Genomic DNA, 19,922 nt, shown 5'->3' on the forward strand with positions numbered 1-19,922 from the left:
TAAAAAAAGAAAAAAATCCCCCCCAAAAAATGAGTACCCACAAAGTAACATAGCCTACATAGTAACTCGTAAGCTGGCACGAGGTGTTAAACCCGTGTTATAACGACTGTCGTTTTCCGGTCACGCGAGGATAAAGTAAGTTACATTCATTCATTCAATATAACAGAAGCACAAGACATGTTCCGAAACAAACCTAAACTCTGCTTTTCGATGGACATGTTTCTTAATTGGTCGTCAGGTTAAACAAGTTTCCTATATATACTGACCTGTACGTATGAAAGATCAATTTGAATGAGAACTTGCTCTGTGGCGTTGTTCACTGGGCGTATATTCCTGTCGTAGCCTGTAGGTAGAAGACCGAACTTTTATTGCAAAGCATTCTTCAAAACTCACCAGTTAGTAACGCAACTATATATAGTAGAGTGGGTTAAGATGGGATATCTTTAGCACACAATATCCAAATATCCTGACCGTGTTAAGCAATTAACAGCAGTTTATGGAACTCGTGAGGATACGGTTTTATAATTCTTTGAACGTTTTCTTACTACCTAATGAGACGAGGGAATAGATTGAAAAGGTGTCCCTTCCTCCCCGATCCTACTATAACTGTAGCGTAACATGGATACCATAAGCATTCACCGTCCCACTCTTCCCTAATCGTATTTTACCAATTAAAACAACGCTTGTTTAGAATCTTGCGGTTACGGTTATATATTTTCCTGTTAACATTCTTTGTTTACTACTAAACGTGACAATAGAAGACAATTAAAACATGAACCGTTTTACCCCAACCTATTATATAGGGCCTACCAATGTTATTTCAAAAAAGGAATGCCTAAAGTGTTCATACTCCTTAATATATACAATACTAAGCCAAATAGTTTCACTCACGCTTTACAACGAACAAATCGTATTTAAGTTTCTTCTCCAAGTTGGCTCCAAAATCCGGCTTCCCACCTTGCAATACGCCATAGTCTTCCCCAACGTTATCTTGACTCTCATCGGTGTATCTTTCCGCTGAAGCTCCAACCTTGAATTGGTGCAATGTTTAGTTATATAAAGTTGGGGCAAGATAGGGTCCATATTTTTATTCTTTCCCATTTTGTAGCAAACACCGATAATGGAAATATATAGAAATATATATACCCGTCCTTTGTTGACTGTTAAAAACAATGACGAGATTCGGGATATTATACGCTAACGATGTCCCTCTTATACTTCACATTACTGTACATATTGCGCATATAGTAGCCTACTACGCCCCCCAACACGCAAAACTGTTTTTTTTTTTCAGGTTAAAGAATAATTCTCATTCCTTATTGTTTTCCTAAACACCGGATGGATGTAAAATAAGTCGAGTACAATAGATATACCTGACTTATTCCTGCAAGTCCAACTTTAGTTGCCGCCTTTCCACCCTTCCCCGCCAATGTGCTTCTACAGAAAAGTGCAACCAAAAACGTCTTTAAAATGAAACTGAACATATTCGCTGAGAATCGTACACTAAAATATAATAGTTCTCACACATCAGCGCACTAAAGGCATTTGCTTGAAGCTTTTGTGCAGAATCGTGTTTTAAACGTCCTGCACTAAATATTCATGACCGTCGTGCATGTTTTACTATTTTATTGAACATAATTGTTCATTTAGCGCGTTGATCGTGGGAAAATAAACACATAAAGGAATATACGATTCCCACACAATGAACATGTCAATTACACTTTTGTAAACTTATTGTCTGTTATAAACATGTTAAGGTTTAATTGTCCATGGTTTTATTCTATTTTTTTTTTATCGCCAATTTAGTGGTTAACAAAACCAAGATTGTGAAATATCATGTGCAAACGGTATACGTCTTATAGTAATTGGTTTCTTTATTCTTGTGTGTAAAATGTCAAACGAGTAACGGCGGTGAATCTTGTTTAAAAAAGATCGATGGCCATCCAATCGTTTTCGACCCATTGAAAATTGGGAGGTCCACCGGCCGTATAGAAACTTAATCAGTAAAATACTGCGGTCGATGAACTACGTGGGGTCGTCGCGAGGGATAGCGCATGTTAAACTCACCATAGGTGATGAAATAAGCATGAGGAATGGGAATTGAAGGTACTTCATCAGACGTCGGGTTTAGAAACGTTTATTTGGTGCTGGTTAGAATATGGAAATAGCAGCGAGTGACACAGGTCTGTCATATACAGTGTGACATAGTGACATAATTCTGCACTCGTTTTGTGACCGTTTGAGGCAGAGAGAATGACCGGTCCCGGTACAAAATTCATATTTATGTAAGATTGGGCTTTGCGTTTCTATATTTTGTCATAATATTTAGATTAGTTTTGTAAAGTTCATACGCAGCAAGAAAAGCGTGTTCTGGTGTTTGGAAACCAATGTGGGAAACCTGAAAGGGCATCTGGATTAATTTAGTCCTCGATCATAATGTGTTCATTAGGATGAACGGACAAATATAAATAGACAGTTCATTAACCGTTTTATAATTCAGGGCTTGCCAGAAATGTAATAACGTTAAATAGAACCATTGTATATATTTTAATCGTCTATTAGTTGATCAATATTATTAATTTATTCACTAGTTCGATGAAACTAAACAAGGTTTTAATCTGCACCCTCTTAAAGTATATGATATATTAAGTATTGATTACTTTCAGTTTTGTTAACATCATATTCTCTGTTGATAATCTCTATAAGGTCGATCGTGTATAGCTTTAAATCGTTTGCGGCCCATCGGGTTTATAAGGAAACAAGCATGTTATTGGACCTACATTTAATGTAGAGGTGCTTCGGGGCCAGTCAGGAATGTAATTCTGTTCTAATTGAATATTCAATTTTTTAAGAGATTAATATGGCCATTTTAGGTGAACTATATATCTAACAGTTCATTGGCTTAATTTTGTCTATTACGTACTTTATAGCACTTGCTCCTAATCCAATTATGATGTGTTTTTATATAGTAGGCCGGGGGAAGACGGGACCTTTAGTACGTAATATTCGAATATCCTGATCGTGTTTTAAGCAACTTACAACGGTTCATGTAAGTCGTGAGAATGCGGTTTTATATTTCTTTAAATGTTGTTTGTTTACTACTAAATGGGACAAGAAAAGAATGAAAAGATGTCCCATCTTCCCCCACCCTACTATAAGTAAAGTATGTTTAGTTGTCTATAACGTATTTAGGTTTAAACTGTTTAATTATTCGTGTTATAAATTTTCTGTACAGTGAAATACGCATCCGTATATAAACTCTTACTTAGGATTTAGTTTCGTTCATAAACTGTTAAGTGTTTTCGGCTGGATTGATCATTTGGCGTTGAAAGGTGGTGTCACGAATAATTAGGCCACCAGCAGATGCAGTTGGCATTTGCTTCGTATTAGATTGATCAGGCGCAGCATTCATATTCCCGGTTGATATTAACATGAATCGCGTTTAGAGCCTGCATGTAATATGTCATCCGTGATATTAGTTTTTATGTCCCCTTGGGAAATGAATATAGTCTATATATGTGGCCTGCGCTAATGGGCCGAAGAGATAAAGCCAGATGAATATTTTAAGAGTAAATTACGTCACATAATGAAAATTGCTATTTGCGGTAACCAAAACAATCTTTAACGCATCGTTTCTTATTAATTTTTAAAATAGATCGTTGACGCTGCCATGGTGCAGTGGTTGGTTTCTTTCCCGACAAATGTTTTTATTTACCCATTAATCTATGCGGAAGGGGACCTAAGATTTAGTTCCATTGCCTCCAATATGTATATCTATTCAACCCTTATATTATGTACGCTGCAAATTGCACGAACGCGCGTATTGCAGAGTAGGGTGGGGGGAGACGGGACACCTTTAGCACATTATATCAAAATATCCTGATCGTGTTTTGAACAGGTAAAAACGGTATATGGAAGTCGTGTAGATACGGTTTTATAATTCCTTGAATATTCTTTCTTTACCACCAAATGGTACAAGAAAATAGAATAAAAGGGTGTCCCATCTTCCCCACTCTACTATATAGATGGTTGATGTTGAAATTTTAGCAGCCATAATGCTAATAAAGATTGAGTGGAATTCAATGTGTGTTACCCCTTCGAGATGACCTGTCAATTAGACCAATTTACCAAACTAATTAATCCTTATTTTTTTGCTATGTAGGTTACCAAACAATATACGACCAATTAAAAACTGGTTACCGGTAATATGGGTTCGGTTTGGTATATGCAGTTTTCATTAGGTATTTATTCGTCGGCATTTGTAGGTATATATTTTTTATTACTGCACCAATATAAAACTTCCTCTTTTAGGCATTATGAAGAGTTGGGTTAATTGCAAGATTACTTGTGCTTCATGTATATTTAATTAGGTACAAAAAGGAAAGTAGACTAAGTAGGACTAATCTGAATGACTGCCCTTCGCAGTTAACTTTATAGCGCAGCTCATTTAGGAAATTGTAACTCGCTAGAATGGGTTGGTTTATCCAAACTATATTTTTACTGCATTTAATAAAAGAGTTTGCCGCTCAAAGTTCTTCGTTGTGTGATCTCGAAACCCTGACGAGGTCCCGCTTCAGAAAAACACTAACGCCGGACAACGTTATCTGCATTATCTCTAACAGCCTAATGGAAACCGATTATGAAGCGACAAGGGAATCCATACCTATAAATTTAACCTCGACCTGGAATGATATTTCGCCGCAAGAGAGCTGTAAGGATTATGCGAAGATTTATCGAAACCAGGAAGCGAGCTGTCGTAATGCACTATACGTCGTTGTAAAAGCTTCTCGAGTTGAAAATAGAGCGAATGTTTCCTTTTACGATCACGGTAAATGTGAATCTACTTGTTACCTGGAAGGGGGAACTGTATCTTCTGAGAATTTAGGAGCCGCCATCTTGGATCACACGGATGAACACTTTCTTAAGATTTTAACCTGGACGTTTACTATCATAGGAGCGTTCGGTAACCTGGCTGTAATGCTTCACTGTGGACCGCAACTGGTCACCAGATTTCGTAAGTTGACTCAAACCGAAAAAGTTCACCATTGGTTGGTTTTAAACCTCGCAGTTTCCGACTTTTTAATGTCAGTTTATCTATTTCTGCATTCGGTCAAGCACATTCATTCCGACAGCGAAGACAGCGAAACATTCGATGAAGAACATCATGCGTGGTTACAAGATCCGACCTGTCGCATTTTAGGATTCATCTCCTTTCTATCATGTCAGGTTTCACTTACTATGTTGGTAGTAATAACCACATTTCGTTTGTATTGTGTCGTGAGACCATATCAAGCTCGTACCGGCCAGTTTAAACCTGCAGTTATCGCTGCTTTGGTGACGTGGATAACTTGGTCATTCGTAGCGATTCTACCACTTTTACCCTTTGAACCTTTTCATTCAGTTTACCAAAGCTTTGTCCATGTATCAAAACCAAACTGGTTGAACCAAACCGATCTCCACTTTGACGATTTATTGGCGATTGTTCAAAACGTGGAAAACTTAGTTCTTACAGCATGCGAGGACGAAGATACGTTATTGGCGTTAACCAATCCTACTTGGAAGGAATTATTGAATGCAAGTTCATCTGTTGGAATAGTTAGAGACTTGGAATGGGCAAATTATTACGGATTTTACAACGAACATGTAATGTGCATGGCGCCTTTTTTCACCGTATACACGAGTAGGTCAGTTTACTTTACGATGTGCACAGTCACATTCAACCTGGTTTCATTCGCGTGGATCGCTTTCGCCTATATCTACATTGACTACAATACGTCCAGACAAACCTGCTTCCAGTTTGCGCTTTTCCGTTGCCGGTTTGTTTATGGGGGAGCAACAAACAGAGGAGTTATCTCATCTCGCGAGGAGGAAGATCGGTCAATTCACCGGAAGATAGTTTTTGTCATCCTAGCAAATTTCGTGTGCTGGGTGCCGGTGTGTATTTTGTCTGTTTTCCACACTATATACTCCAGCACACTTGGCGGGCATGTGTCTTGCCGTTTCCACGAGTACGTTAACAAGTATCAGCCGCAGTACTCGGTGCTTGAGGTAGTGGTCGTACCCATTAACAGTATACTTAATCCTTACATATATTCTCTCTCATACTGGAGCGACATAAAACAAAACATACGGGGTCGGTTTCAGAGAAGACCTTAAATATTATAGTCCATGGTTTGTTCGTACTGTTGGCCAAATAAAACCTTTTCATTTTCGTAGTGTTTTCTATTTGAAATAAATAATTCTTTTTTTTCAAATTTATGAAATAATAGTATGCCATGTATATGTAGTAAGGGAAGATAGGACACCTTTTTATTCTATTTTATCGACCGTTTTGTAGTAAACAAAAAAATTATAAAACCGTATCCTCACGACTCCAATAGACCGCTATTACTGGTTCATTAAATTTTTTAATATTATGTGCTAAAGATGTCCCATCTTACCCCATAGTATTGTACTATTACGGTTGCTGCATTCGATGCCAAACTAAAATAAAATAGCAGGGTAACCATGAAATAATGTGAAAGAAATCGATCGGAATTACGCCTAGTTATTAACTAATTTTCAAAACCTAACCACGCAAACTAAAACAACTGTTCATATATAGTACATTATTCATCCAACGCCGCGACTCTATGATTAGCACTCGAAACGTAACCAAGAACAACAGGCTCGATGCTCTTCCATTAATTTTGGGCGTGGACATCCATTTTAAATGGATGACAAATCACATAACGGCCATTGCTACAACCCAATGGTCCCTAATGTGTTGACTTATAAATTGTCAGCTATACTTTTCAACCAAAATAAACCCCCCAAAAAATTACCACAAAGTTAAATTCCTGGTAACTCTTAAACAGGCACGAGGTGTATAGAACAGAACATCCGTGTTGTTGCGACTGTCGTTGCCCCTCCATTCTAAATAGGTTACATTTACTCAATCATTTATTCACATCATCAGTACTAAACTACAATTTCGATTTATTAAATCGACGAACGGAGTAATGGTGGATTGGGTAGCTAACTTTTTCCTCACACGACATTTCCGCCAATATTTTTCCAACCGCTGGAGAAGTCTTGAAAGCATGGCCTGTGTTAAAAACATTTGCTTTGCTCAATATACCAATTTAGTGGTAGTCTTATGTCACGTTACAAAATTTTGAAATAAAAAAGAATCTTCGCTTGTATTTTTTAACTGCTGATTGGTGGAAAAGTTACTGCCTAAAACAGGATTGGGGGTGGGGAAGATGGGTCACCTTTTCACTCTATTTTTTTCGTCCCTTTTGGTAGTAAACAAAGGACATTCAGAAAATTATAAAATCGTATCCTCGCGACTCCTATATATACCGTTATTTAATTGTTTAAAACATCATCAGGATTTTTGGATATTATGTGCTAAAGGTGTCCCATCTTCCCTCACCCTACTATATAGGATTTCTACTAAACAGGTTACATATACGTGCATCACCAAAAGAGGATTTAGGAAAAGACGTGGAATCGCAAGTATTTAAACTAACCCTACATTCCCGCAGCAAATATGATGTTGTTATGCATCGGATGACGATCCAGAATATAATCTTTATCTGGAGAATTCTGTACAATGCAGCATTTGTATTAACTCAATGTAGGTTTTAAGAGTAGAATCCAAACTCACTGTTATGATGCAAGTTTCAACAAGCGAAGTTTTAGACTCGAGTAGGGGAAAGTGATTTTGAATAAACTTTGTCAATTCTTCCGTTTTCTTTCGTTGAATCTCATTTTCTTGATGAGGTTGCGGCTGGTCTCGTTCATTTGGATCAATTGGAAAGTAGTGATGATAACAAAACTGTGGTGGAATGATGTTGTAAACAAATTAATGCGTGGTGGAAGAGTGGTTAGTGCGCCTACTTCCTCTAGCCCAGAGGATACGGGTTCAGGAGTAACTTCATTTGTCGGAGCGTGTGTGGTGTGGTAAGACACTAACGGCTAAGAGGATAAATATGTTACATTCATTCGTGTTTTTCTCCATGTATATGTATTATATTACCTTAAAATACCCGGGGTATTCATCTGAAGGAATGCCATACATATATCCACCGTCTTCCGCATAACCAATCAAGTTAGGAAACCCAGCAATCGAAGAAAAGGCGCCAACGCTTCGTTCTTTCCAGTAAGTCACCGTTACTTTCCCGGGCTAATTCAAATCATTACTCTATGAAAAATCACATTACATCAATGTAGCATCTCACCATAATCGGCAACTGGAGACCGAGTGGTTTAAGAAGTTCATTCGCCCATGGTCCGCATGTAAGAACCACCGATCTGCATTTGTAAACATTCTTGTTTGTTCGAACTCGCACTATATCTTGATTCACAGGTTCGATGCTCAAAACTTACTCCTGGTCGCGTACTACACCACCGGACTTCTTTATTTCACTCTGAAGATGAAATGTTTCTTTAGTAAGCACAGTTAAAACGCTCATCATAAATAATACCTGAATCGACATAAGACATCTGTCAGCATTAAGAACGGCCCCCGATGGTTCAATTACCGCCTGTGTTATTTCAAATATAAAATACTTCACACGTGTTCAAGTCTGTAGTTTGAGCATTATTTCTTACGTCATACTCATCGTTAAACTTGAGTCCAAATCTTGTGTTAAGTGATTCACTGTCCAGTGTTGAATGCGGAATTTTAAGTTTCTCACACCATCTTCTTACTTTAGCAACGTGACCATATTTTACTTTAGATATTGATAGATGACCCGTAGTTCTAAATATTATATGTGATGGAAAATAATATAAAGCAAAATAACCTTATTATTGAGCAACTTACTTCATAAATGAAATTCCGCTAGATGTCTCCATATGCTTCCACAATTTATACGCCTCTGGCATCATAGCAGCGTAATGTTCGTCGACGTAGGATTTTCTTAATATTCTTGAATGACCGTGTGAACTACCACGGGTGTGTAGTAACGGGAACTATAAAACATAAAAAAATACTGTGATTCATGCTGGCTATGGTATGAATGAATAAATGCAACTTGTTTTATCCTGGTGTGACGCGTAAACGACAACCGTTATAACACAAGTGTTTATTCACACATCGCATAAACAATATAGTATGCTGAGGTAAGTTGGGACATGGGGTAAGATGGGATGTATTTTTTTCGTTTGAAATTGGGGTAAGATGAGATATCTGAAGGTAAAATTGGATGTATTTCTACTCTTTTTACGGTTACCTATTTGGTAACGGACGAAATAAATGTTACAGTGCTGTTCGACACACACGGTTCAATAATGTTACAGTGCAGTAACCACACGTTCCAACAAAGTGCGCGACATTTTCTCGTCCCACTTGGTAGTAAACCATGGCCTACTAAAGATATATCTATATCTAATATAGTAGGGTGGGGAAGATGGGACACCTTTAGTACGTAATAACCAAATATTTAGATCGTGTTTTAAACAATTAACAATGGTATATAGGAGTCGGGACGATACAGTTCTGTGATTTATTGAATTTTCTTTGTTTGCTACCAATTGTGACGAGAAAATAGAATGAAAAGGTATCCCATCTTCCCCCACCTTACTCCATATTCTAACGGCTCCCATAGAGCGTTAGTAATTGTTCAAAACACGATCAAGATATTTAGATATAATCAGCTAAAGGTGTCCCACATTCCCCCACCCTACTATATATTGAAATTCGATGTTTAATACAACACTTTTTCAATTGCTGAAGAATGAATAGCTGTTAATTAGCTTACTGCGGCTGCAATGGTTGCAGTGAACGTTATGTTTGTAAATGTGCTCTATCGAATATTGTGGATATATACTTAGGGATGCTACGCGTGAATGTCGATTGCAATCTATTTATTAAAAAACATGGTGTTATACTCGTTACGATTATACGCATACAAGGGACGATTTTAGTTTTATGATATAGAAAGGTGGGGGAAGATGGGACACATTTGGCACAGATTATCTAAATATACTAATCGTGTTTTAAACAATTAATAACGGTATACGGGAGTCGTAAGGATACGGTTTTGAAATTCTTCAAATGTTTTTTGTTTACTGCCAAACGGAATGAGAAACTCGAATAAAACGGTGTCCCATCTTACCCCCATCCTACTCTATTATTTCTCATAAGAATACAAGTTAAGGCGATATTATTTAGGACCTTCACGAACCTGTTCGAGAAGCAAAGTTGATCTGCCACGCTTTGCAAGATTGTACGCAGTCCAACTACCAATGATGCCAGCCCCGACAACAATAACGTCGAATTCTTCCATCTAACTACCAGCACAACAAACCAAAACTAACTTGATGCTCAGTCTATGCGACCTAATACTGTATAACATAGGTTATACACGCAGCAGCCAGCCTTATACTTACCTTTTCGGTACTGTGGTTCACATTAACGCCAAGTTTAATATGTACCAATCAGAAGATTATTTTAAAAATATAAGTCTAAAAATGTCTCACACTGCTCTGTAGTACATATGGTACAGGCGCCTGTTTTCACTTTGTCCAGCAACTCCAACAGGCGTGCTTCGATCACACATGACTTCCGGTGCTAATTTTGTGGCAGTTTTAATAAATTAAACGGAAATTAACGCCAGATACAACATGATCAATTACCTTCCTTTATCTACCGTTGTCCAAATAATTAATTTATTTCTTACAACAATAACTTAATTTCTTGGGTAACTGCATTGCGCAAATATATCTTTGCTCGCCTATTTGGGTGTATTCCATTTACTTTCTTATGTGCCATTGTCTTTGTACATTAACTTTAAAACAAAATTACCCGCTGAACGATGTTGTCTCCCAAATAGACCTCCCGGCGCGTTACCTATAAAACGCAAATCGAAACTATAAATATATAAATAGATTTATTTTGTGCTTTTGGTCACGGAAACCAGGTTCGGAAAATTAATAAAAGCGAACAGGCGAAAAGAAAACAGCGGATTGTACCCGAGCAGTTCTCTCCTGTGTTGCAACGCCTCCATCGCATTTGTATTCCCTTATCGCAAGACGCGCTGCATTCGCTCCAAGGCGACCATTGCCTCGAAGTGCTTCCGGATATCTCTTCAGTAGCTTTTACTGCAAAGGTCAGTTGTTCAATGAAAAGTTTTGCTTAATTTAGAAACTCTATACTTGTTTAGAGTAACGTTTGAATTTACTGTTACAGCAGCAGCAGCAGAATATATTATTATCAGATAGAATCTAGAAAGAAATTTAGAAAAGTCTGTGAATCATGTATTACCCTATTAATATATGAATGTATGTAATATTCACTTACAGACAAGTTGGGCGAAATCTACAGGGTTATTTTACCAATGCCATAGCTATTTCGGTTTCAGCTGTATCGCATATAGTATACCGTAGGCGTGGGGTAAGATGGTATACTGTAAGTACGCAATAAATCCCATATTTCGGAAAACCTGGAAAAGGGTATGAGACTATATCTCATCTTACCCCTATATTATGACATCTTATTAACACTAAAATCGCTATGTCTTTCGCTGTGCCAATGCAGAAATCACGTATTTAGAGATATAGGCACATACTAACAATAAGTACATATTGACACAATATAGTTTTACTAAGGCTTAGAATTAGTTCAATTGATTTTCTATAAGCCAACAGTTTCCTATTTTTCGGTGGGGTGATTTTGTTATCTCTGGTTGTAGTTTGTTAGTTACATTATACCCAATCACCAGCTTACTACCGTCGGCTCCCATATAGACAGTTATGCAGCATAGTTTTGTAAGTGAGAGTCCACTGTTTTCTTAGTTATACAGTTTTTATTTACAAAGAATACCACAAAAACTATTTATTAGGTGTAAATTTTATTGAAAATCAACTTGCATGGGCGTGATTTGGACTCTTTAAAGTGTAATAATATTAATTAGATTGCAACTGACAATTTCTTTGCTCATTATCTCACAGTAAGTAACATAGAAAGATTTACAAGTTCCAACTGTTGCTCTATCTAATCACGTATACCAAGTGTTCAACATACGCCAGAAGTGTCAATCAAATATACGTAATATCCGCAGTCTGCAGTGCTCTAGGCAACATGGTCTCATAAAGGAAGAGATAACTCGCACTATGGTTATTTTGTTTTTCCAGTTGATTTACGAATCTTATCTTAATGGCTGATAACTGCTTACTGTGGCATATAAGAGTTTACAGATTTACGAACGTGTTATTTGACATAAAGTGTGCTCTATTTATATATACTTATAGTCGAATTAAATGTTTTCCATGTTTATTACAGTGACCGTATCGTTATATAGTAATGGCTGTTATGACAGTGAAAGAAGTTTCCGCCATAACAGCATTGGTAACATTTATGTTAGTCAACCGATACCTTACGTTTGGTGCTGTTCAAATCACTGGGTTTGCCTGCTATCTCAAACAAGGCATAAGCATGACAGTGTATTACTTTGGAAGCTGTATCGGAGGTCCAATAGTCGGTGCTTCAGGTATAGTAGTACCTAGTAATGCGTATTGATGTGGTCGTACCGTTTGCGTATTTCGAAATACAGACTGGCACGCAGCAATCCCTTTTTAGTTCAATAAAATCGTTCTGTTTCGCTGCGGTGCGAAGTACTTGCATAAGCGCACATCTAAGAAATTCGCATTAACCCATAATTGAAGTACAACAGAGCGATCTGATTGTTTTTAAACGGGAATGGCGGCCTATGGCATTCTGTACTCTAGTTTTGTTGCTACAATTCCATTCTCTTCGTTGTTTGAATTTTTTCGATCTTTGTTAGCTTATGTTTAAAGAGATGAATGAAATTTACATCTGCTCTATATGTTTATGTATAGTCATACCGTTTGCATGTTAACAAGGATGATATGTTATTACAGCTACTACATTGGCGACCGTTCTGTGGAGTGCAGTCATTGGCATCAAAGTATATTGTATTGAACTTCTTTGGGGCTTCAGTTTTAACCTGATCACGGGTTACTTTTACGAACATTTAGTAAAATGGGGTTCTTCAGTTAAATCGTGTGAGGAGTTACCGCTTCCTGAAATATGTCGTGCAATATTCTAACTAAGTGTCAGCTTTTAAAACGTCGGTACATATCAAGACTCGGGTCCAAGGTATTTGTATAAGACACATGAGTTTCATCGGGGCCGATTTTACCTTCTTACTCTGTTTTCTGTATTTGTTGAACTACCTGTTGTTATTTTAACTGTTGTAAATTTGTTTTTTACTTGTTTTAAATTAGTATGGAAACGAAATATACCATTAATGCCCAGTGCTATATACTGTATTGATGCAATTTTGTAGTTTTATTATGTTCTATTCCGTGTCATTTTAACACATAGAGAAAGATACATGCATATCTTTATATATATATATATGAACACACTGTACAAGTTATGTCTGTTTATATGTATATTTACATATATTATTAAACTTTATAAGTTATTTTAAATATTGTACATAGTGTACACATTCTACCACGATACTATTAAAATATAATGTATATATTTATGTAAGATTTGTCATGTGTGTTTAGTCGTCTTTTCTTTTTAGCAATCGCGTTTCGTAGTTGAACTTTTACTTCCTGTGGAAAATACAATTCATTTAAGTTATAGCTGATGTTTTAATCAAAATAAGCGTTTAAAACTGGTGTAGTAGGTGGGGTAAGATGGTACCTGCTTTAATTCACTTTTATTTATTTGGTAGTAAACAAAAATGACTTACAAAAATATATACCTGTATCCTCACGACACGTAAAGAGCGTTGTTAACTGTTAAAAACACGTTTAGGAAATATCGGACATTGTATGCTAACGCACGGCCTACTAGAGAAACGACCTGATAATTCTCATTTTATCTCTAGTAGGCCGTGGGCTAACGGTAACCAGTTTACCCCACAATAATGTTGTTGATCTTTGTATCAATATATTATTTACCTCGATATTTGACATGACGTTGTGGTACATGAGTTCTCTTAATTGGTCAAAATGGTAATCCGTGTAACTGAAGTAATGGGTTTTGTAAGAGTTGCCTTCATCGAAGACTGGAAAGTCGTTGAACGGTTTATCATCTGTTGCAATGTTTAACGTTTTAGAATAGTTAAGTGATCAAACGCGCCTGTCTGTCCCAGAGTTCGATATGTTGGTACTATTGTGGACATATGTGTCCTTAGACTAAGTACTTGACGGCAATTGCTCTAATTCAATTGTCCCTTATTGTTGTCAAAATTGTAACCCATAAAGGAGAAAAAAAAAACTAGTCACAAATTTGGCGTAACTCGTAAGCGGGCACGAGGTAACAAAACGACCTTCTCTGCTTCGCCACGCAAGAATATGCAACTTAGATTCGTTTTACGTTCAATTATTTAATTGTATTTTACCTGGAGGAGTGGCTGTCGATCTTGGTTGGTAATCTTTAAGGTTCCGAAATCCTTTATTGCAAAGAGTGAACCACAGAACGGTTGGACAATCGTCTTCATTGCTTTCGAACACTTGAAATTCTTTCGGGGGAGAATTCGCTATTTTCTTGAAATCGATCGGTGGGAACTTTATTCCTTGAGCCTTGGCGTGCTCAGCAGACTGCAGGAGTGACTTTGACAAAATAAAATTGATTTAGATATAAATAAATGAATCGATCTTAATTGTCCTCGCTCACCTAGATAAAGGGCAGGCGTTACAACATGGATGTTCTGTTTCATACACCTCGTTGCTGCTCACATGTTACCACGTATTTAACTTTGTGGATAATTGCTTATTTTATGACTGGCTGCCCATTTAGTGACCAGTGAGCTGGAGTAGTTGTCGTTAAGTATCTTGTCTTAAAGACACAGATACCCACATTGGTTGCGGCTTTGAGCATTGAACCAGTATCCAGCACCTTTTAGATGCTGACGAGCGTTCTAATTCCCAACCTTTATGCAACGGCGCTATAGCAATGTGCCATTCCATCTAACATTATTGAAAGCTTACCATATAGTCAAAACTTGAATCCGAATCGTTACTACTGCAGTCGATCACTAAAACCAGATCTGAAAATCTTTGTGGTCGAATAACCGGTTCAGTACACACGTTTTTCAAAATACCTGAAAATGTCATTACGAAAAGTAGGTTGTGGTAAGATGGGACACATTCATTTTATTTTTCGACCCATTTGTAAGCAGACAGTTAAGATTTGGTGGTAAAGAATTAAAAAACCGTATCATTACGACTTCCAAAAAGCGTTGTTAGTTTTTTTTAAATACGATCAAGACAACTGAACAATATTTGTTAAAGTTGTCCCACCTTACCCCACAGTACTGTATAAATTGTTTGTAGCAAGCCGAGGATATGTTACCTGCATCACATAGTGATATAGTGGTCTCACTTGTGCTTATCGGATCCAAACCTGCGGCAGTAGTAGTTGTTTCCTCTTCCTCGCTGGGGGCTAATTAAGATCAACAATTTAATTGGCGTCTGTTTGTATAAGCTAATAAAAATTAAGTGGTGAATAATATCAAGGCCGCGCCTGTACTAGCCCAGAGGTTACGGATTCGAAGCTCTGCGTTGCTATCATATTTGACGTGTGTCATTTGGCAAGAGTTTTAAAGGTATTTGCGCTAATACAGTGGTTCCTGGGTTGCCTAAATTGTCAGCCATACATTAAAACAACTACTCGTACGGTTACATATACGTGGTAACTCTTAATCATTCATAGGTGTATGTCATGCGATTCATACAAAGTCTAAGATTTGAAATGTAAAAGCATTAGTTGCTGTGCATATACCTGCTAATGGATTCAGCATCGTTGACTTGATTGAGTTGAAGTTGTATGCAAAGTTGAATATCTTTCCAACACGACCAATGAACGAAGTTCGATCGTAAAAGAAACTTTTATGTCTTTTTGTGGAAAATGATAAGATTATGGTTATTAATTAACACATTAACAAATTATTTTATTGATATCTTTGAAAAGCATAGCGAATAACATAGTTTTGAATCAACGAAGAAAAGTGAATCAGTAGCAAAACGGCAGTCCTTAAAACACGCTATGGATAAAAGGTATGAGAAAGCGAGTTAGTTTTCAAGCGTGGCTGTTGAACCAAAAAAATATAAATTAATTAATACCTGAGCTTATTCACTAAGATAGTTTCAATTCCTTGCTTTCCCTGGTCGTTCCCACGATCGTTAATCAACCTTTCATTCACAGATTCTTCGAACCTTCTTTCGCTACCAGCAGCGTCAAATATCTAAAGGTAAATAAAGCATTTACAATAATTCTACCAATACTCAATAGGTATTTACGCCATGTTATACCCAGCGTTGCTTTTCTATTCTTACCTTTTTGGAAAGTCTACGAACAAGATTTGTAGCTCTGCTTTTCAAGTTTTCTAAATATAATCAAAATCAGTGTCAAAACATGAATGAAAAAATAAAAGAATTAAATCTTAAATGATTGAATGAATGAATGCAGCTCAATTATCCTCTCGTGGCGGGGCAAGAACAGTTGTTATAACACTAACGTGTGTTTCATACGCCTCATGCCCACTTACGATAATTAGCATGATTACTACTCACCTATAAAATCTACGAAGGACGCACTCTCCTCCCCACCGTCATCGATGTAGTTCTTCAATATGATCCCGAACGCGTTACCAGTGCAGCCCATATGGAAATGTAATGGAAGTTCGGGACATTTTCGTGCCAGGAATCCTCCGTTCCACACCGAGCCGCAAGTGTCAGGGGAAAAACCCATCCCAAACTCTGGGAACGCGACCTCGTGTGGTGTGATTTCCATGTAAGCTACAATACGACTAAGGGTAAGTACTATATAGTGTAAGATGGATACCGTTGGCACATAATATCTTAGATTTATGACCGTGAAGATACGTATATATTTCTGTGAACATTCTATGTTTACTACCAAATAGGAAATAAAAACTAAGACCATGATACGTGATACCCCAACCTTCTATACAGATACTAAGATTCATATAATAAGATGGGAGAAGGTGGGACACTATTTCATTCTATTTTCTCGACCTATTTGGCAGTAAACAAAATACATTTAAAAAATTATAAAACTGTATCCTCACGACTCCAATAAATTATTGTTAATTGTTTAAAATACGATCAGGATATTTGGTTATTTTGTGCTAAATGTGTCCCATCTTCCCCCACCCTACTATATGTTTGTTTTTTTCCTATTTTAAACTTACCATTATATTGACTTGTAGGTGTGTCACTTTTAACGTGCATGGATACAAATATCGGATAAGGTACTTTCCCATCTTCTACGTAAGGCACCAGTTCAGATACCAACGAGTCGACCTAATTGGAATAAGTGTAACTTGCTGATTCTCTCGTGGCGCTTCAATGACAGTCGTTTAACACGGCTATTCTGTTTCAAACACCTCGTGTTCGGGTACAGTTACCACATATATGTAGCATTGTGGTTAGGGTTATTTTTTCAGATATATACCATTGTACCACTGGTCTCGGTTTCAATCTAAAAAAGCATAAAACCTGAGCCTTAATTAGCATGCAAAAAATACTAAACCTTTTCTTTTAACAGTTGTTGGCCAACAGAGAACCCAAAAAAGTCAACGAACGTAGCAGGCAATCCGTGTTTTACCTTTTCCAAGCTTAATTTCCTGGAATGTAGCAGTGTATATTGAGACATGGGAATGTAAAAATATTTAACCATTTCTTTTAAACAAATTACGTGTGTTTTGCTAGATGGGGAAGATTGAAGAAATATCTGTATAAACTTTTTTTCATTGATCGTCGAAGACTTTTGTGCACTCGATCTATTTCTGAATCATGCATCCCGGATAGAGCATAAGCAGTGTACAGGTACCTAGGTGGTGTTATGTAATTAGTTTGATATATAGTACTTTGGAGTAAGATGAATACCTTTAGCACATAATATCCCATATTTCCTATTCCATTTTTTCAATAATTAACGCTTTTTAAGTCGTGAAGATATGGCTATATATTCCGGTAAATATTCGTTGTTTAATACAAATGGGGCAGAAAATTAATCTCATGAAATAACTAAAAAGGCTTTGTGGTGACGTGTTTGAAACTTCGGTGGTGCCTTCAGATCTCATTTAAGCATCTCTATTTATAAACGTTTGATTTTTCGTTGATGGACCCCTTTAGGTTTGAAAATCTGAGATAAAGTTACCATGCAGATCCTGAAATTCCAGACACGTATGTAAAAGCATCGGAGATCCCCGCATCACGGAAAGCCTCCATGGCTCCACACATACCAATGATAGCTCTGTATCCACCACCCGAACCAACAAGAGAAATGACCGGCGTCTAAAACAAATGGTTTTCGAAACTTTTTTCTACGAACTCAGGTGACACAGTAGGGTGAGGAAAGATGGGACACCTTTAAACTCTATTTTCTCATCCCATTTAGAAGTAGAAAAGAACATTCAAAGAATTATAAAACTATATCCTCACGACACCTATGGACCAAAGTTAGCCATAGACCATAGACCGTAGTTAATTTTTCAAAAAATAATCAGGATATTTGAATATTATGTGTTAAAAGTGTTCCACCTTCCCCCACCCTACTACAGTATAGGTGATATATACACCGTAGAAATGCAGATAAAAAACAACACTTTCTACAATCATAGATGATATACGAAACAGTGAAGATGTAGAACCCTAGTACAAATTGAATATTTAGTCTACAATCCTTTTGTAGACTGTATACGTCGTTTTATTAACAGTTGACTTGTTTAAAGTGCAGATTATGTATTCTCTATAGGAGGGTCCTTGACGATGCATGAGATTTGAGCCAGATTTGGCCCAATAGCCCCAAAGTGTGTTTATTGTTATTTTACCGAACATTCAGAACACGGAAGTTATTTGCTTACGTCATCCGGAGAGGTTACCACATCCGGTTCGAGCTGAAGAATCTTCTGCAAGGCTTCCCTTACGTTCATGAGGCGCCTTCTTCTAAACTCTTTCTCTTTTTCATGCAGGCCGAAGCTATAACGTAGATCCGGTGTTTCCCTGTTTTACTTCAGCTGGTAAACGATCGCTCAATTTAAACTAAAACTTACCTGAGAAGACGAGAAATTTCCAAATCGACTTTACCGTTCTGAAACATAGGGAAACATGATTTTAACTTTCAAACCAGTGTTGTAATACCAACCCCATCAAAATCCAGAGTTTCAGATTGAATAGACCCAAGTTCCACTTGTGCGGCGTCAAACACCTTTTCCCCCAATACGTCATCAAACACAATATCCTCGTCTAGCAGGCGCACCTTATAAAAACAGGTATATTTGAACTAATGAATATAGAAAAATAAATGGAACCTAATTGTATACCCCCGTCCGGTGGGGCAACGACAGTCTTTATAAAAAATGTGTTCTGTTTCATACGCCGTGCCCGCTTACCATATACTACGTAGATTTAAAATACGAACCAATTTTATTAAACGCAATAATTGACGATACAGTTCTCAACTTACCTTTATCAGGAAGTCGCTGTCAGAACTGTTTTCTGGAAATACGAATTGAAATTTTTCGTTGATTTCTGCTGTAGCGGAATCGTCAACGGCAATTGTGGAATATTTTTGATTGACAGCTGGACAACTAACATGGATGCACGGGTCTGGTGTGTCAACTGTATCAACACGAAGCGGTAAGTTTTAATTAACTATTTATATAGTAGGGTGGAGAAGATGGGACGCCTTTTCATTAGTTGTCAGTTGTTTAAAACACGATCAGGATGTTTGGATATTATGTGGTAAAGGTGTCCCGTTTTTCCACCCAACTACACAAAATAAAGCCACTCACGCATGTCTTGAAAGTAAGATATCGAGACATTACGACATCTTAAGACTTTTACTCCGACCACAATTACTGGTTTAAAAGGATTCTGAAATTAGAAGAAAACAATAATTAACCAAAAATCCTCACGTATAA

At 37.2% G+C, this 19,922-nt stretch overlaps 4 protein-coding genes across 5 annotated transcripts in view; 1 reads left to right on the top strand and 3 right to left on the bottom strand.

Annotated features, from left to right (window-relative positions):
• The window catches only part of LOC100183124 (acetylcholine receptor subunit alpha-type acr-16-like), a 5,778-nt gene extending 4,294 nt beyond the window's left edge, over nt 1–1,484 (bottom strand). Inside the window, exons 1-3 of the mRNA XM_026833642.1 lie at nt 1,374–1,484; nt 892–1,030; nt 267–343 (exon numbers count right to left, since the gene is read on the bottom strand). Of these exons, the coding sequence (XP_026689443.1) occupies nt 267–343; nt 892–1,030; nt 1,374–1,484 (327 nt within the window). The remainder of the gene's footprint in view (nt 1–266; nt 344–891; nt 1,031–1,373) is intronic.
• A 5,440-nt stretch (nt 1,485–6,924) lies between these two features.
• Nucleotides 6,925–11,096, bottom strand: LOC100178397 (peroxisomal sarcosine oxidase-like). 2 transcript variants are annotated; one of them, XR_717168.3, is made up of 9 exons: nt 10,176–11,096; nt 8,813–8,961; nt 8,599–8,749; nt 8,472–8,531; nt 8,226–8,414; nt 8,024–8,170; nt 7,652–7,822; nt 7,515–7,590; nt 6,925–7,087 (listed from the first exon to the last, which is right to left on the bottom strand). XR_717168.3 is itself a non-coding variant. In XM_026833694.1 (7 exons), exons 1-5 carry the CDS (start codon nt 10,275–10,277, stop codon nt 8,370–8,372), a joined length of 507 nt encoding a protein of 168 aa, XP_026689495.1. In that variant the 5' UTR covers nt 10,278–11,096; the 3' UTR covers nt 7,829–7,962; nt 8,024–8,170; nt 8,226–8,369. The 2 variants fall into 2 exon arrangements, 1 of the variants encoding a protein (XP_026689495.1); XM_026833694.1 differs by lacking the exons at nt 6,925–7,087; nt 7,515–7,590; nt 7,652–7,822 and adding an exon at nt 7,829–7,962.
• Nucleotides 11,097–12,277: 1,181 nt separating this feature from the next.
• On the top strand, nt 12,278–13,606 carry LOC100179974. Its single transcript, XM_002131391.5, has 2 exons — nt 12,278–12,479; nt 12,871–13,606. The coding sequence occupies exons 1-2, from the start codon at nt 12,293–12,295 to the stop codon at nt 13,056–13,058; spliced, it is 375 nt and encodes a 124-aa protein (XP_002131427.1). The 5' UTR covers nt 12,278–12,292; the 3' UTR covers nt 13,059–13,606.
• Nucleotides 13,483–16,019, bottom strand: LOC100176085 (cytosolic phospholipase A2-like). Its single transcript, XM_026833643.1, has 6 exons — nt 15,755–16,019; nt 15,326–15,415; nt 14,962–15,074; nt 14,373–14,583; nt 13,930–14,063; nt 13,483–13,578 (listed from the first exon to the last, which is right to left on the bottom strand). Exons 1-6 carry the CDS (start codon nt 15,771–15,773, stop codon nt 13,483–13,485), a joined length of 663 nt encoding a protein of 220 aa, XP_026689444.1. The 5' UTR covers nt 15,774–16,019.
• Between the last annotated feature and the right edge of the window lie 3,903 nt (nt 16,020–19,922).

The sequence above is a fragment of the Ciona intestinalis genome, chromosome 3, assembly GCF_000224145.3.
Source record: "Ciona intestinalis chromosome 3, KH, whole genome shotgun sequence".
Taxonomy (NCBI): domain Eukaryota; kingdom Metazoa; phylum Chordata; class Ascidiacea; order Phlebobranchia; family Cionidae; genus Ciona; species Ciona intestinalis.

Bases quoted from the DNA above. Each gene is read 5' to 3' on its own strand.
- LOC100178397 (XM_026833694.1), bottom strand. From the start codon at position 10,277: ATGGAAGAATTCGACGTTATTGTTGTCGGGGCTGGCATCATTGGTAGT. The intron at 8,962-10,175 runs GTTCGTGAAGGT...TATGTTTTATAG, and splicing joins CAACTTTGCTTCTCGAACAG to TTCCCGTTACTACACACCCG. The intron at 8,532-8,598 runs GTAAGAAATAAT...GAAATAACACAG, and splicing joins AGTTTAACGATGAGTATGAC to GCGGTAATTGAACCATCGGG.
- LOC100176085 (XM_026833643.1), bottom strand. The intron at 14,584-14,961 runs GTAAGCTTTCAA...ATTTTGTCAAAG, and splicing joins ATTCAAGTTTTGACTATATG to TCACTCCTGCAGTCTGCTGA. The intron at 13,579-13,929 runs GTAAATAATATA...TATTTTCCACAG, and splicing joins ACGTCATGTCAAATATCGAG to GAAGTAAAAGTTCAACTACG.
- LOC100179974 (XM_002131391.5), top strand. From the start codon at position 12,293: ATGGCTGTTATGACAGTGAAAGAAGTTTCCGCCATAACAGCATTGGTA. The intron at 12,480-12,870 runs GTATAGTAGTAC...ATGTTATTACAG, and splicing joins TCCAATAGTCGGTGCTTCAG to CTACTACATTGGCGACCGTT.